The sequence below is a fragment of the Carassius carassius genome, chromosome 49 (genome assembly GCF_963082965.1).
Source record: "Carassius carassius chromosome 49, fCarCar2.1, whole genome shotgun sequence".
In the NCBI taxonomy this organism is placed as follows: Eukaryota; Metazoa; Chordata; class Actinopteri; order Cypriniformes; family Cyprinidae; genus Carassius; species Carassius carassius.
This window is the reverse complement of record NC_081803.1, coordinates 13471535-13489402: the sequence shown is the minus strand read 5'-3', so window position 1 is coordinate 13489402 and position 17868 is coordinate 13471535. Positions and strand designations below refer to the sequence as shown.

Genomic DNA, 17868 nt, shown 5'->3' with positions numbered 1-17868 from the left:
CACCATACTTGGCTGTATGTCACTTTTACTTCACTTATTTCTAGACTACTGTCCCACGTCTACAACACTGAACTGCTGCTGTTGCAAAGAAGCGAAATAAGTTTTCTGACTTGCTATTCCATCCACTTTCCTGTTTATATTAAATATATAAAAAATATATATTTCTAAAATATGCGTAGTACATAAATATTATTTGTTATGCATTTCCTTGGCTTTAGACACTCATAGTTTTATGTGTTTTGATGCCTAGAAAAAATGCTAACTCTTTTTGAGGTTATTAATTTAGATATGAATGATTTTTTTTCTCTATTCTAAATTTGAATTTCTGTTACAATTATTATATTTATTGCTAAATAATTTATTTAAATTTTTATATATATATATATATATATATATAGTACAGACCTTCACATTCGAAGAATTTTCTTTATTTTCATGACTATGAAAATTGTAGATTCACACTGAAGGCATCAAAACTATGAATTAACACATGTGGAATTATATATGGAATTATATACATAACAAAAAAGTGTGAAACAACTGAAAATATGTCATATTCTAGGTTCTTCAAAGTAGCCACCTTTTGCTTTGATTACTGCTTTGCACACTCTTGGCATTCTCTTGATGAGCTTCAAGAGGTAGTCACCTGAAATGGTCTTCCAACAGTCTTGAAGGAGTTCCCCGAGAGATGCTTAGCACTTGTTGGCCCTTTTGCCTTCAGTCTGCGGTCCAGCTCACCCCTAAACCATCTCGATTGGGTTCAGGTCCGGTGACTGTGGAGGCCAGGTCATCTGGCGCAGCACCCCATCACTCTCCTTCTTGGTCAAATAGCCCTTGATGCCTTCAGTGTGACTCTACAATTTTCATAGTCATGAAAATAAAGAAAACTCTTTGAATGAGAAGGTGTGTCCAAACTTTTGGTCTGTACTGTATATATATATATATATTCATTTTCTATATATTAATGTACATGAATATTAGGAATCACTTTTGTTTTTCTTTCATAAAATTTTTTTTAGAAACAGTTTATTTAAAATGATATAATTTATTTACAATTATATATTTGTTCCTCTTTTTTTTGTTTTTTTTTTGATGAATTCAAAGTTAAAGCTGATTGGTATATTTGTTAGCAAACTCCCTGAGCTGAAATTCCACATAAACGCTTGCCTTGTGGTTTAGATCATGATGTGTCTGTTCACTTCAAGTGTACGTAGACATATTATAAGTTATTTAGGAATTCTACAACTCTTACTTTTTATTTTAATGCCATCAACTATGAGTGAGTTGGGGTTTGATAGACAGCTGGAGCCTGTGTGGATTACCTGACTTTTGGCCGAGGGGCTTCACTACACACAGGCTGGGAATAGAGTTCCGCCCGTAGCTACATCTCTGACAAGGTTTCAGTAATAATACCCCTGCATGAAGCCTCCAATTAATTCACCCTGCTTCCTGAATCACACACTTACACACTCTCCCCCTGTTATTTTGTGTGTGTGTGTGTAGTTTGCGTAGAGGAATGAGGAAGAACCACATGACACCCAGCTGCAAATGTAACGAGGAGGTTGTTTTTAGAGCTTGATTATTATTTATTTATTTAAAGAAATGGTAAAATCAGTGGGGAGCTGCTGCTTTTTATGGCTTTCAGTGGCAATGGTAGCATGAGATTAATTATCCTTATTTTCAAAGTGGAAATGTTAATTTTTCCTTTTTTCCCTTTATTAATTTATTTATTCGCACACGGAGGCCTCACAGATTATGCATCTTAAACTTCTCTGAAATGTTAATATGCCAGCCTCAGAATGGCGTAAACCAAAAGAAAATCATTAATTTAGCATGCATCCGTTAAAACTCTTTTGCATTCGCACTCACCTTACATTAATCGTACTTCAGAGCATAATAATAAGTTTGATGAAAAGAGAAAAATTGACTGCATTTTCCGTAGCTCTTTTACTTGATGAAAGGCTTCAGTAAATGTACCCTCCTTGGCTTTAATTTTAAGTGTCATTACTCCCATTGCGTTGCTATGGTGACTGAAGGCATTCTTGCCCCTGCCAAAGAAATGGTGACTGGCGACTCTCTTTGTTTCCGTGGCAACTACCCCTCCTTTCTCCCCCCCCGCTCACTTTCTCATCTCTCTTCCTTCCAAGGTGAACCTGGACTTGTCCTCTCTCTTGGACGGCGATGACAAGAAATCAAAAAACAAAAGAGGCGTCCTTCCCAAACATGCCACAAATATTATGCGTTCCTGGCTCTTCCAGCATCTCATGGTGAGAAAAAGGTTGTGTTTTACATGTGTACCCTACAAACCAAAGGAAGGCTTGGGGAGTTTCAAATGCACTTCATTTAAATCACATCTGGTTCTTAATTTCATTTGAACTTGCATAGATAAATATAAACCTGGACATTTATTCAAAACGACTTAAAATAAAGGTTTACCTTTTAAATAATACCTTATAATTATTTTTTTGTTTTGTTTTCTAGCATCCTTATCCTACAGAAGACGAGAAGAGACAGATTGCAGCACAAACAAATCTTACTTTATTACAGGTGAACAACTGGTAAGGACAGATTGTTGCACTAGTGTTTATTCACAGCAAAATGGCACCATCTAATGGCCACAAACATAATCACAAAATTTGTTTAATATTTGCAAGTGTTATCTAGCAAAAATCCAGGTATATGTCTTATCTGCATGGTTTTTATCTATCTCCTGTCTTTTAAAGGTTTATCAATGCCCGCAGGCGTATACTGCAGCCCATGCTGGATGCCAGTAATCCTGACCCCGCTCCCAAAGCCAAGAAGATGAAATCTCAGCACAGACCCACACAGCGCTTCTGGCCCGACTCCATTGTGGCTGGAGTCCTGCAGACACACGGTTCCCACTCCACAAACAATTCAGACAGTCAGTAATATGAACGCATTCTCTAGTCAAGTAACCTTTATTTATGTAGCGCTTTATACAATATAGATTCAAGATAGTTTCAAAGCAGCTTTACTGTAATAAACAGGGAAATAACAGATTCAGGGATGCAGAGCTCATAAAAATGAGCCAAATTCAGAATTCTGCTGTAAAGAAGCTATAAAAAGGCAATAGTGTCATTATTCAACTAAGTCCAATTCAGCTATGAGAAAATATTAAATTCAGCTATAAGTTCTTCAGAAGAAAATAGTGTCATTTTTCAGAATGAGTCTCAGTTTAATTTAGTTCTGTAAATTACAGATAGTACTGTAACATATATACACTGAATAATAAATAGTAATTATTTAACGATTAATTAAGCGATTAAAAGAAAATCAATATTGAATCTTCAATATTGAATATATTATATCCACTTACTAAATTTCCATTAGATTTGAATAATTTCTGTCACTTTTTCAGGCTACAGTATATGTAATACATTATATTTATTATGCACTTCCATTTAAAAATGTAGGTTTGTAGTATGTTTTGAAAGTAAAATAAAAAATGACTGAATGAAAATTAGAAATGACTGTAAAGACATTTAAAAAGATAAGTTTCATTTATAATTTAATTTATAATGTTACAAGATTTATATTTCAAATAAATGCTGTTCTTTTGACATTTCTATTAATTTCTGTTCTGTTCATTGTAATTGTAATATTTTGCAGTATTATGTTTTTACACAAATGCAGCCTTTGTGAGCATAAAAGAGGGGTCTTTCAATAACATTAAAATTTTTTGTCCATGACAAATTTTTGAATGCTAGTGTAGTGCCCGCGTGTGTGTGTGTCAGACACATTTTTTCATCATACACATTTTTGGTCAGATGCAATTTAGTATATATGTATTTGTGTTTCTGTGTGTATGTTTGTCAGATTCTCTGGGCATGGACGGCCTGCAGTCTCTGTCCTCAGACTCTGCCACACTGGTGATGCGGCAAGCCATGCTGGGAGGAACTGAGGATTCCATGGACGGCACAGAGGAGGAGGACGATGAAGAGGACGAAGAGGAGGGAGTCGACGAGGAGGAAGATGAAGAAGAGGATGAAGAAAGCCAGGCAGGCAGACAGATGTCTCGGAGAGATCTGGGCCTCAACCACAACGAAGGACTTGAATAAAGCATCAGATCGACGAAAATGACAAAATTTGACTTAACTCCTACTCCTCCCCACGACAACACATCTCAACACCACCTGAAGGTTTCCAGTGGACACTAAGTGCCATGGAGCATCCAATGAGAATGAAGAAGCCGGGCCTGTTAGGGACTTGAGAATCTGAATGAGGACAGAACATTGTGAAAAGAACGTACTGTATATTGGGCCGTTAGCCAAGCACTCATGCTACTCTCATGCATATAATCCATTTAAGCCTTACTTTGTTTAATATGTCTCTTTGGTTCTCAGGTGTCTTAGCATGACATAATGTCTACCCTCTTACAGTCATATTGATAACCATGCAATGAGTGGATGTTGTAGGCATGCTTCTTTCTTTCCTTTTTTCTTTTTGTAGAATTAACAAACTATTCAGTCTTTGAAGATTAAAAAAGAAACAATTGAAATGCCTGACAGCACAATGTATGTACATTTAATAGTGATGCATTTTACCCAGACACTTCATATTTATTTTCGAAACTGTCAAAAGGCAGTGGCACAATCAACAAAGAATGCTGTCTGCTGAATGCCTGCTATTCACCGGTTGAGTCAAAAACATCAGCCTTGTTCGAAGCAAACGCATGTCGAGAGCTTCAACGCAGATTGCCAAGCATTTCTTACACGTACGGAAAAAAATACTCTCATAACCTTCCGAAACCACAGGACCTACAAATGACGTTTACTGAAGAACACTGCAGGAAAAAATGACATATTCACAGGTGCGTATCACACTCTGAAATGCCCCTTTTTATTTTATGTGAAGGACGAAAAAGAAAAACTGTGAAGAGCTTTTCAGCTTACTGTGTCTACAGATTTAATCACCTGTTTCTGATGTGATGTTTAGAAAAGACGGGATGTTTCTGAATGTTATTGCAGTTGGTCTTTGTGAAGTACATGTTTCTCATTCTCCTTTTCTTGGCTGTTTTTTTTATGGTTCTTCCAGAGCAAGTGACGAGAGGGGAGCTTTTTAATTATTTGTTTGTATACATTGTTGTCATAATCTATTGTGTTCCAGTAGAACATTTTTGATAATTAAAAAACCTATGACTCTAGTGGACCTGGGTGTCATTTTGCAAACTAATATATAGATACTACAAATGAATTGCTAAATGATTATATTCAAACTAAAACAATAATAAAACAAAATGTCTTAATAGAAAATGTGCTGAAATAATTTATATATATATATATATATATATATATATATATATATATATATATATATATATATATATATATATATATATTTTTTTTTTTTTTTTAAATCATAACGTAAGTTGAAGCACTAAATTAAAACAGATAGTGAATGGAGATATCAAAACCGGAAAATTACAAGATAAATGTTAGAAAAATAAAAGCTAATTCAAGATATTAATAAAACTATAGTAGTATATAAACATCGCAAAATTAACTGTGTTGTGACAAAACAGAAACAAATATATCCAAAGTCTGGGAATATTTTGTTGCTATACAGTATATATATATATATATATATATATATATATATATATATATATATATATATATAGGGCTGGGTATTGTTCAAAATCTTTCGATCCAGTGCCAATTTCGATACCTCAGTTTCGGTACCGGTTCCTAACGATACTTTTTTCGATACCATATGTTTTAAAATCCATTTCAAAATACATTAAACACAAAACATTTATTTTTCACCTTAATTAAAACACCCTTCGCTGCAGACTGTAGCGCGGTGACGTCACGTACGTACGTCATGTATGTACGTCACGTATGTACGTCACGTATGTGTTTACCGCGCATGCGCTTGTAATTTGCATTGCGTGATGACGTTAGTTGTTTTCGCGTCGTGCGTGTATTAAAATGATGCGCATATTTAAAAGAAAACTCTAATAAAATGTTAAAGTATTAAAGAACTTTAAGGTGTAAAAAAAGACGGGGAAAACAACCGTGTTTAACCATGTTTTATTTGAGGTAAAATTATACGGAATTAAAGTTTATTCTGTAATATCTGTGTAGTATCTTACTTACAATTTATTAACTATATTTATACAGTCTGACTTGTAACCTGAAGGTTGGGTGTTCGAGTCTCAGGTCTAGCAGGAATTGTCCGTGGAGGAAGTGATTAACCAGCGCTCTCTTCCACCCTAAATACCACAACCAGTGTTGCCAGTTTGGAAATGTCCAAGTATCGTACCAGAAGTTCAAAATTATCGTATTTGGAAGAAAATTATCGTACACGAGTCAAAAGAGTTATTTATCTATTCTAAACCAACAACATTTTTACACAACCTGCAAATTACCACAATAGATAACAAGGCGTATTGTTGGACGGAAGCAGTGAGACAAAATACTATCCCATAATTTTCAGTGACTTTCTGCGTCGCAGCGCATATTAAATCATATTAAAATTATTTTTAACACTTGCTTTGTCGCGTCTAGTGAAGAAGGAATTTAGCTGTTGCTGCGTGGTGCAGTTAACTCCACATCTGAGCCGCTGTCATCGGAATCCTGCGTGTTACCAGATGTTGAAGGGGTTCTTGCTATCATGGACCGCAACTAGTGCTCGTTGGCTTTAAAGAAGGGCACTCTCCTGCATTCTTAACACACCCTCGGGTGCACACGAACGCATTTAGAGTGTCTGTAATGAGCCGATTTCGTATATGAGTAAAGAAGCCCTATGACTGCAACTACCATCATTTAAATTTTCATACAATTCTGAAATTATCATACATTAAGGGATTTTTTCATTATTGATCGTACAGAGGTAAAAATTATCGTATTTGTACGTCTGGCATCACTGACCACAACTGATGTGAGACCCTTGAGCAAGGCACTGAACCCCCAAACTATTCCCAGGGTGCCGCAGCAATATGACTGCCCACAACTCTGGATGTGTGTGTTAAAGGTGTGTCTGTTCACTGCTGTGTGTGTGTGCATTTGGATGGGCTAAATGCAGAGCACAACTTCCAAGTATGGGTGACTATACCTGGCAACCCGTCACTTCACTATATCACAATGTTACTCTGGCCATAATTTTTGTAATCTAAATAACTATAACATCAAGGGAAAGTTGGATCTTATAAAAAGCTCTGTTAATAAAAATGAAACCTGATTTTATGCAAGGATATATATATATATATATATATATATATATATATATATATATATATATATATATATATATATATATATATATATATATATATACAGTACAGACCAAAAGTTTGGACACACCTTCTCATTCAAAGATTTTTCTTTATTTTCATGACTATGTCACACTGTCACACTGAAGGCATCAAGCGCTATTTGACCAAGAAGGAGAGTGATGGGGTGCTGCACCAGATGACCTGGCCTCCACAGTCACCGGATCTGAACCCAATCGAGATGGTTTAGGGGTGAGCTGGACCGCAGACAGAAGGCAAAAGGGCCAACAAGTGCTAAGCATCTCTCGGGGAACTCCTTCAAGACTGTTGGAAGACCATTTCAGGTGACTACCTCTTGAAGCTCATCAAGAGAATGCCAAGAGTGTGCAAAGCAGTAATCAAAGCAAAAGGTGGCTACTTTGAAGAACCTAGAATATGACATATTTTCAGTTGTTTCACACTTTTTTGTTATGTATATAATTCCATATATAATTCCACATGTGTTAATTCATAGTTTTGATGCCTTCAGTGTGAATCTACAATTTTTAGTCATGAAAATAAAGAAAACTCTTCGAATGAGAAGGTGTGTCCAAACTTTTGGTCTGTATATATATGTGCATATGTATATATATATGTGCATATATATATATATATATATATATATATATATATATATATATATATATATATATATATATATATATATATATTATTATTATTATTATTATTACTATTATTACTTATTCAAGGCCACTAGCAACTACAGTTGCCAAGGTCTCCACTCTTTTTCCATCTCTTTTTCTTTATTTTTTTGTGAATATTTTAGGTGAATAGATGTTATAAAACACCTTAATATGAGCAATCAACTTGCTGGATATGTCAAGTGTAGGTATTTAATTAATGTGGCGATTTCTAGATGTTTACTCAGATTGCAAACTCTTTAATCCGAATTTTTGCATAGGTTTCTACAAACAAGCTACACTTTATGTTCAAATGAACATCTTCTATGCATTAATAGGTAAAGCATCACACTGTAGGAGCTGTAAACTTTGTGAAGGTCTGTATGCATCTGAAATAACAATGTTTGGGGTAGTCTTGTACATGCTGTCTGGAGTCAAGGCTGTTCTGGGCTGGAGAGTATAAATAACCTGGAAAATGACAGAGGCAAGAAAAGCCACATAGCTGGGTACATTTGAAGTGGACTGATGCCACAGGGCTGATGAGCACGTTTATGGAATTCAGTAGATCTGCAGTCCAATCTCCACCCTCTCTCCCTCTCTCTGCTTTTGCCCCAGCAAGCTCAAAAGTCCTCTCTAACCCTTTTAATTACCATGTAACCCTTCCCAGTACAGCCTCTCATTTTGCTCAGACCTCCTCCATTACTTAAGACCCATGCCAGCATCCCTCTCCTCTCCGGCCTCAGGATCAGTTTACTGCTGGATTGATCCACTTTACAGACTTCTACTGAACTGGGAATTCACAAGGTACTGTAATTGAACAAAAATAAGTTTGTTACATTTTTTAGAACATACTGACCCTGCATCATTCTAAAATTTTCCTCAATGCTTCATACTTTACAACCTGAAGGACCAAATCCTGGATATTCCAGCTTTCACACTGTACATTTGTAAACAACAGGTTAACGTTTTTATTTGCATGTTTTGCACTTTTTTTCTTTTCATATTTTGCCGTGTCAGTAGCATTGAACTGAATGATTAGAGGACGCTTTATGTTTAACATTCAAATTCATTTTTAAGTTCTTATTTGCACATTGATTTGACAAATACATCAACGACGTGTGTTGCTGATGTTGGGCTTATATACAGTATTCCTTACCGTACCATCTAATTTGTCCTGAATAGATTTTTAGAGAACAATAGTAAGACCAAAACTCTTCTCTTCTCCACTCCAGTTTATTTGTTTCCTATTTGAACCCCCCGAAACATATTTAGTGGAAGACATAATTACTGTTTTATGGAATTAATTAATTTCAAGGAAGGCTTAATTTGACCATTGCATTTGAAAAGGTGTTCCTCATACATTCATGTTGACATTGATGGATATGTTTTGTGTAAAATGTCTGTATGAATACCAGCACAGATGATTCAACAAGACACTGTTAACCTAAAAATGTCTTTGTCCTTTTCTGTTGCCGTCTACAGTTGCCAGCATGTCTATCGCCAGCAAGGCCGCCCAGGCGATGCTCTCTGATGCCCTGCTGAGTGATAGTAATGGGGACAATCGCATTCGACACCTGGAGCTGGATTTGCCATTGGATAAAGTCATCAAGTTTGTTTCTGTGGGCCTGCCACTCCTTCTGGTGTCCATGGCCTTTGCCAGAGAGATTTCTATTGGTTAGCCGCTCTTTCTTTTCACCCTATGTGTCTGCGTGAGAATCACAGAGCAGCACCGGCACTGCAGTACTTTCACAGTTAATTGACTGACCATTAGCTCGAGGGCTGAACTGATGGAACTCTCGATGTAATTAGTGTTCATCTGAGGTGACAGCACTACCCACACTGCTTAGGAAGGGGAAACTGTGGTGAAATATGAGAATTAAGCATCTGCTAATGATTATTAGCAGTTTATATGACATTGCAAACCAACTGGAGTTGCTTTCAGGGGAGAAACCTTTAGTGACTAGAATGGTATGAGTGGCAATTTCTGGCTATAAATGCCACTAACTTGAGCTTCGCTGCCAACAGTGGATTGGAGAGAACTGTCTGTTTTTATAGGCAGTTGACTTTGAGGTTGCAATCAGTTCCTCTGGAGCTGGTCTGCAATCAGCTCACACAGATGTTAATTGGCATGAGGATTATTAAGAGAGACATGTAGAGATGACAAGGGTCTGTAATTACAGCCAGTCTGCTCTTTCCCAGCTCTCTATTTCAGACTAACGAGAAGATATGCTAATTTAACTCAGACGTGCAAGGCAAGCAGACAGATTCTCCCTGTCTCTGATAGTGGTCTGACAACACTATTTTAGTTTGGATACATCAACAAACTTTACAGTGGAAGGAACATTTTGTCAAATGCCGATAGAATTTACAAAAAAAAAAGAAAGAATGCAGGATAAATATATTATATTACTATTTTTATTGTCTACTAACAGAACAAAAAAACCTGATGGTCATGTTATCCAGCATTTGTGAACCATCATCATAGTTTTCATTGCAATCAGATTAATTAGCTAGCTAACTAGATCCTGCAGAATCTTTAGCAAGTAATAATATTTATATTACATTCTATATTGATTTTCAAAGTTTTTGAGCCCAATGTATACTTATTTGCATAAATAGATTAAATTTGAAGCTTTTAGGTAGCTCGAATGTCTATGAATATCTCTCCTGGTTTGAAGCAGTTTGATATCATATAATTTGCAAAGATGTCTTGTGGAGCTCAGTTGTCCGAAATAGTCGTGTGTTTGGGGCATGTTGTGTTCAGTCAGTAAATTGGAGGCTATCTGTAGGTTTTGGAGGGAGACACAGATGTTTAAGTGGTCTACATAAAATATGGCTTGGCCTCCTCTCAGCGGATCGGTCACACCCTCTCGCCCAGGCAGCTCTCAGCAGAAGGGTGTTTCCTGGCTGCCTTGGTGGTTTCGCCATCTGTATCCCCGGAAAAAGATCTAGCATTATTACAGACATGCCTTCCAATTTCTTCACTTAAACAGCATCAAGTGATGCTTCTGTCGTTTATGTCTCAGCGTGTTCATTTTCTCTGTCTCTCCTCCCAGGCCCACAGATTAGCTGCTTTCCTCCCAACAACTTCACAATAAAGCAGGCAGCATATGTGGATACGTACTGCTGGGACTCTCTCATACACCATGAGTTTGACACAGATGGGAACTTAGAAGAGCGTTCACTGTGGGTACATAAAGTGAGTAAAAACATTCAGAAATACATCACAAATGAGATTTTTTAATGTTTCAGCTGTTTCTCCTATAGACAACATCACAAAATGGAAAGCAAATGGAAACTTTTTTTTTTAGTCTCTTGCTTTTCAAAAGAAAATGATGATTTTATAAGGAGTTTTAGAAGATCTGAAACTGTGCAATGATCTGCCAAGATCTTGACTGCAATCAAAAGCCAGGAGTTAAAAAATGAACTTGAATCAGAGTTCTGACTAGCTTTGTCAGCGATTGTCTCAGTTGTGTCCATTTTATTCTATCACACATTTGAGACAAATCGAAGAGATTAATAATTATAAGAAGCTGTATAATTAAATACATGTATTATTTTATTGAATAGGCAAATATATTCTTATTATAAATCAATCAAAACATGGATAATATGTAGCTAACATTTATTGAATATGTAAAAACAAATGAATACATATATTATAAATAAAGAATATATATATATATTATTTAATAAAATAATACTTGATATGTATAAATAATAAATAAATGTTACTATTATACTCTGTTGTAAAATCTACAGTAATCTATTGTTCTCATGATGGGACTGGTTTTGTTCTTGCTTGTGCAGATGTTTCCATATTCCTTATTGGTCATGGTGATGATGATGTACCTGCCGGCTCTGATCTGGCAGAATCTGGCTGTGCCAAGCCTGACCTCTGACCTGTTTTTCATCATCGACGAGCTGGACAAGTCTTACAACCGCTCGGTCCACCTGGCTCAGAGCATCCTGGACCTAAAACAGCAATCAGAAAACCCACTGCAGTTTCAGGCTGAGCTTGAGAGGTATGTGCAAATCTTCACATCACACATCTTATTTTAAATAAGTAGTTTTTTGTTTTTCAGATACTGAACATATAATCATTTTATTGTTGTCTTTTTAGAGCCAAACGCAAGCGTTACTTTGAGTACCCCCTGTTGGAGAGATACATGCAGTGCAAGCATGGCTCATACTTCTTGGTCAGCATGCTCTTCCTGCGAGGCTTCCTGCTCCTGACCTTCATGTCCGCCTCGTGTCTCTACCTGATCTACTTCCACCTCTCTGCCTTTCTACAAGACGAATTCAGCTGCTTTGTGCGCACCGGCCTCCTCCGTGATCAGCCCTGGGTGCCTGAGCTAGTTCAGTGTAAAATGACCGGCCTACTTGTGTTTCAGGTCATTAGCGTAGCTAACGGTGCTGTCTATGTGCTGCTAGCTCCTATTGTTCTCTTTAGCCTGCTGCGTTTGTTCTGTTGGGACACAACATTCCTCTCCCTTTACGAGGTGCTACCCGGATTGGGGCTCATGAGCGGTCAGAAACTGGGCTGCCCTCTTAACGATCTCAATGTGCTGCTCCTCTTCCTGCGCGCCAACGTAGCACAGCTGCGATCATACAGCCGCCTGAGGGCCGTCTGCTCTCTTGCACCTCCTCGACTGAGGGGTGCGAAGGGCGTGCTGATGGGGGAACAGGCCGAAGAGGCGGCAGAGGCTGCCAAGGAGCTCGAGGAGGAGATTAGAGAGGCCAGAGAGGAGGGCAAACTCAATCTAGTAGACATCATGACTGTGCTGGGAGCAGCCAGAGGAAACGCAGTGAACTGTCCAGAGCAGCGCCCTCTTGTGGAACAAGACATGACTCTTGGTACAGTCACTCTCATCTATATACTTAAACGCATCCTGCTCGCTGGCATTTTCGTGGCTGTCATATGGGATGTTCAGAAAATCATCAAAAGGATATAAATTGATGATATACAGTATGATGTTGGAAACCATTTGTGTCCCCTACTGCATGTGTAAACAGAGATAATGTGCAACAAATGACCCATACATATATGATATATATCCTTTAAATATGAGTCTGCTTCTGAAAGCACACAGTATTTGTTTATTAAAAAAATATTTGTACCATTTACTGAATTCCACAGATTTTCATTTAAAATCAGTGAAAAAAGTCTAATAGGACTAATTCATACCACTTTTCTGGTAATCGTTGCTAATGCATCTCACAAAAATTGTACATATAAAACAATGTTATCTGTTCTAAAGGAGGCTTTAAAACCATTCTTTATAAGTTCTAGCAGTCGCATTGTGCTCTTTATTTTACAAAACAAGTTTTTCGCACTTAACGTCAGCCTTATTACCAACATTTTTGCCCCTAACAGCACTCTCTGTCTCTCTACAGAGCCTAACCACCAGGGGTACCATGAGTTGAAGGAGACTACAACATGTTGTTTTGCCTAAAGCACCAGGCAATGGACTGAAGCAGCACTGTCAGACTCTAGAGGGCCCCATAGAACAGCTAAACCTCTGAGATGAAATAAAGATAAACATCCAATAGCTAGAACTCCTCTTTTATAGTCCAGAATCATAAACATTTCTGGATTTAAAAGAATACTTATGGATATCTTACACAAATCACCTCAGGAATACAAACTTAAAATCTGTACTGACAATTTGAAAAGCCTCCAATAGTTAACCTTCTCAAACTTGAACATTTTTTATATCATTATTTATTCTTTTCATTCTTATTATCTGATTTTTGTGGATTCCATAATTCTTTGAAAACTGGATCTTTTCTTGACCTTTTATTCCTGTTTGTAAGTAGGTGAAATAAAATTTGTTTATATTTGTGTTTTCTTTTTTTTTACTTCCACCTTACTGTTAAAAAGATTGAGGTCAGAAAAAGAAATCATGATTTCTGAAAATGCAAAGCATTGATAATCATAGGAAGTTTTTAATATAGTGATAGTTTATTAAGACCCAAGTCAGCATATAAGGATCATGTGAATGCACTATGTAAATGACTAAATAAATGCAGCCTTGGTGAACCCAAGAGACTTCGTTTTAAAGCGTTTCATTAACTGAAATATAAGATTACATAAACCAAGCAAATTTCACGTTTTTATACCTACAGAATAGCATGACATCTGCACTTTTCTCCTGTACCTCCTCCTATGAGAATTAACTTGTCCCATAATTGCCAGACCTTCTCAAGTTTATAATCCCACGAGAGCTATCAGTAGGCCATGGCTCCATATTTTATGTTTTCAAGATGTTACTTTTCCCCTTTTTCAGTGTGAAGTTTTACTGTACAGTCGTGGCCAAAAGTTTTGAGAATTACATAAATATTAGTTTTCAAAAAGTTTGCTGCTAAACTGCTTTTAGATCTTTGTTTCAGTTGTTTCTGTGATGTATTGAAATATAATTACAAGCACCTCATACGTTTCAAAGGCTTTTATCGACAATTACATGACATTTATGCAAAGAGTCAGTATTTGCAGTGTTGGCCCTTCTTTTTCAGGACCTCTGCAATTCGACTGGGCATGCTCTCAATCAACTTCTGGGCCAAATCCTGACTGATAGCAACCCATTCTTTCATAATCACTTCTTGGAGTTTGTCAGAATTAGTGGGTTTTTGTTTGTCCACCCGCCTCTTGAGGATTGACCACAAGTTCTCAATGGGATTAAGATCTGGGGAGTTTCCAGGCCATGGACCCAAAATTTCAACATTCTGGTCCCCGAGCCACTTAGTTCTCACTTTTGCCTTATGGCATGTTGCTCCATCGTGCTGGAAAATGCATTGTTCTTCACCAAACTGTTGTTGGATTGTTGGAAGAAGTTGCTGTTGGAGGGTGTTTTGGTACCATTCTTTATTCATGGCTGTGTTTTTGGGCAGAATTGTGAGTGAGCCCACTCCCTTGGATGAGAAGCAACCCCACACATGAATGGTTTCAGGATGCTTTACTGTTGGCATGACACAGGACTGATGGTAGCACTCGCCTTTTCTTCTCCGGACAAGCCTTTTTTTCCAGATGCCAAAAACAATTGGAAAGGGGCTTCATTGGAGAATATGACTTTGCCCCAGTCCTCAGCAGTCCATTCACTATACTTTCTGCAGAAGATCAATCTGTCCCTGATGTTTTTTTTGGAGAGAAGTGGCTTCTTTGCTGCCCTTCTTGACACCAGGCCATCTTCCAAAAGTCTTGGCCTCACTGTGCGTGCAGATGCGCTCACACCTGCCTGCTGCCATTCCTGAGCAAGCTCTGCACTGGTGGCACTCCGATCCCGCAGCTGAATCCTCTTTAGGAGACGATCCTGGCGCTTGCTGGACTTTCTTGGACGCCCTGATGCCTTCTTTACAAGAATTGAACCTCTTTCCTTGAAGTTCTTGATGATCCTATAAATTGTTGATTTAGGTGCAATCTTAGTAGCCACAATATCGCAATGATGGCTGCACGCGTTTCTTTGCAGATCACCATGGTTAACAATGGAAGAACAATGATTTCAAGCATCACCTTCCTTTTAACATGTCAAGTCTGCCATTCTAACCCAATCAGCCTGACATAATGATCTCCAGCCTTGTGCTTGTCAACATTCTCACCTGAGTTAACAAGAAGATTACTGAAATGATCTCAGCAGGTCCTTTAATGACAGCAATGAAATGCAGTGGAAAGGTTTTTTTGGGATTAAGTTAATTTTCATGGCAAAGAAGGACTATGCAATTCATCTGATCACTCTTCATAACATTCTGGAGTATATGCAAATTGCTATTATAAAAACTTAAGCAGCAACTTTTCCAATTTCCAATATTTATGTAATTCTCAAAACCTTTGGCCATGACTGTATATAATTAAAGGTCCACACATCCAAGAAAATGTGAGTTTGACATATTGGAAGCTCTAAACTGAAAATACAGTACATCCATCCATATTACAATAAATCTGTGAGACATTCCAGTCAAGATTTTAAATATGTAGGACACCAGCATTTTTTTTTTAAATGATATTAATAGCATATTACCATTAGGCTGTATTTTATAGTAAACAAAAGACTGGGGCTAGTTGTCACACAGGTTAGTTGCCACAAAACTTGAAATATTTAGGATAAATTCTGTGCATTCCTTTCTCCAAACTAAATCCCAGTATCATGTTTTTCACGCTTAAGGGTAAACACAGTAAAACCACACTGATACACATTTAGACAACTATAAAATGAAGACAAATTTTAACCAAAAGACTGAACCTTGTCTTCAAAATAAGAATATTGCTATTAAACATCAATTTATCACACTTTAAGGAATAGACTGACTTTAATAAATAGGCCCATGTATTCAGTGGAGTAAAAGCCCAGTGTCCCTTACATCATTTACTATCATCGGCCTCTTCTTGATTTTGCTGTGGCTCATTGAAAGTCTGTTTGGAGAGCTGCTACCTCACTCTCATGCCCAGTCCATCTGCTGCCCTCTCTGCATGAGATCCATTTGCTCAGCACCAATGTTTGATCTCAAAGACACTTTATTCTCACAGTATGACCACAGACAGAACCCGAGGAGGGCAATAGGCAAGACAGTCTGGATCTTATTGAGCAAGAGTGAATTAGATGCTAGTCATCTGAAACTAATAAACAAATTCAAATCAGCTGTGAAAGGGGGTCACAGCTGAGCATACAGTATGTATCTCACACTCAGTAGCTTTAAAAAGATCATGAATACTAAAGATCTACACTGATATTTTTTGCAGCATTGTATGCAAGGACAACAATTTGAGGCAGTGTTATTTATTTACTACGTACAGCTCTTATGCAGAGAAGGGGTCACTTGAGGAACACACCATTAATACCATCTTTAGTGACGCAGAGTTGAGTGAATGAACCTGCTAAAAGCCAGGAGAAACTCAATTAGTTTGATGGAGTACTGAAGCAGAGATCTGCCCAGAGGATTTCATAATGGTCTTCTCAGAGGTGAGACCAGAACAGCAAAATAGTAAATCAGCTCTAGAGAAGAGAAGCCCGAAAGGGCAAAAACAGAAACATTAATTGGAAAGTCATAAGGCCTTTGGCCTTTATGCTACAGGTGTATGTGTAGCCCAGTAATGAATATGAAACCGATAGGAATGAAAAGCATAAAAGACCTTGATTCATCAGACCTTGAATTTATGCATTTGGTCTACTCTTAATGGGATTTTAAGCAACTTTAATATCACTCTGTAAAAAAACAGACTATGTCCACATGAGGGCAGAATTTAGTTGTATATCAAATTTACTTCAGATCAACAGAACTAAATAAATAACACCCTTAACACCCTAACACCCTTGAACTTAATAAATAACACCCTTATTTAAACAACAACAACAACGTAGTAAGCAGTAAAACATTAACATACAATATGAATTTACTGGCACATTTAAGGGCATGTACTGTAATAAGAATGTTAAGTGCCATGTGACTACATAATTATGTCATGACCTAAAATTTCTAAAAATGTTCAAAAGAGTTTGTTGAAATAAGCTGTCATACATATATACATACAATATAAACATACATATATATGTATTATTTCAATTACATAATAAAAAATACATGCATTTTTCTTGTACAACTTTTATTTTTATAACATTCAAGGTCCAAGCCAAAATTTCATTCATTTTTTCCAGGAGATTACAGAACCTGTTTGGAGAACAAAAAGTTTGCAGAAGAAGAAACATTTTACATGAATATAGAGTTATTCATGTTATGTATGCCCTGGCTTTTTTGTGTAGTGTGTATTTGTATTTTTGTACATACGCTGTTGCGTAATAAATAAGAACCGATTCTCGCTAGTTTTGACCCATGGAGGGCGCTGCTGGTTTCAGACGCTTGTCAGCTGCGGGGGGTCACAGGGAGACGTCCCTGTCACTGCTCTGCCACCAGGAGACGTCCCAGGATTAAAGGAGCAAAACGTTGGTGAATGGTGGTTCATGG

At 37.2% G+C, this 17868-nt stretch overlaps 2 protein-coding genes across 8 annotated transcripts in view; both read left to right on the top strand.

The window, feature by feature from the left end:
* The window catches only part of pknox2 (pbx/knotted 1 homeobox 2), an 85322-nt gene extending 81095 nt beyond the window's left edge, over window positions 1-4227 (top strand). For 6 of the 7 annotated variants that reach the window (XM_059544852.1, XM_059544855.1, XM_059544857.1 and 3 more), the window contains 4 exons: window positions 2148-2267; window positions 2482-2558; window positions 2724-2902; window positions 3838-4227. In XM_059544852.1, the coding sequence (XP_059400835.1) occupies window positions 2148-2267; window positions 2482-2558; window positions 2724-2902; window positions 3838-4079 (618 nt within the window). In that variant the 3' untranslated portion in view covers window positions 4080-4227. The remainder of the gene's footprint in view (window positions 1-2147; window positions 2268-2481; window positions 2559-2723; window positions 2903-3837) is intronic. The other variant, XM_059544858.1, reaches the window with a different exon arrangement.
* A 4109-nt stretch (window positions 4228-8336) lies between these two features.
* panx3 (pannexin 3) lies at window positions 8337-13754 on the top strand. The gene is made up of 6 exons (XM_059544859.1): window positions 8337-8718; window positions 9397-9588; window positions 10971-11113; window positions 11725-11939; window positions 12038-12771; window positions 13312-13754. The coding sequence occupies exons 2-6, from the start codon at window positions 9405-9407 to the stop codon at window positions 13368-13370; spliced, it is 1335 nt and encodes a 444-aa protein (XP_059400842.1). The 5' UTR covers window positions 8337-8718; window positions 9397-9404; the 3' UTR covers window positions 13371-13754.
* The last annotated feature ends 4114 nt before the right edge of the window (window positions 13755-17868 follow it).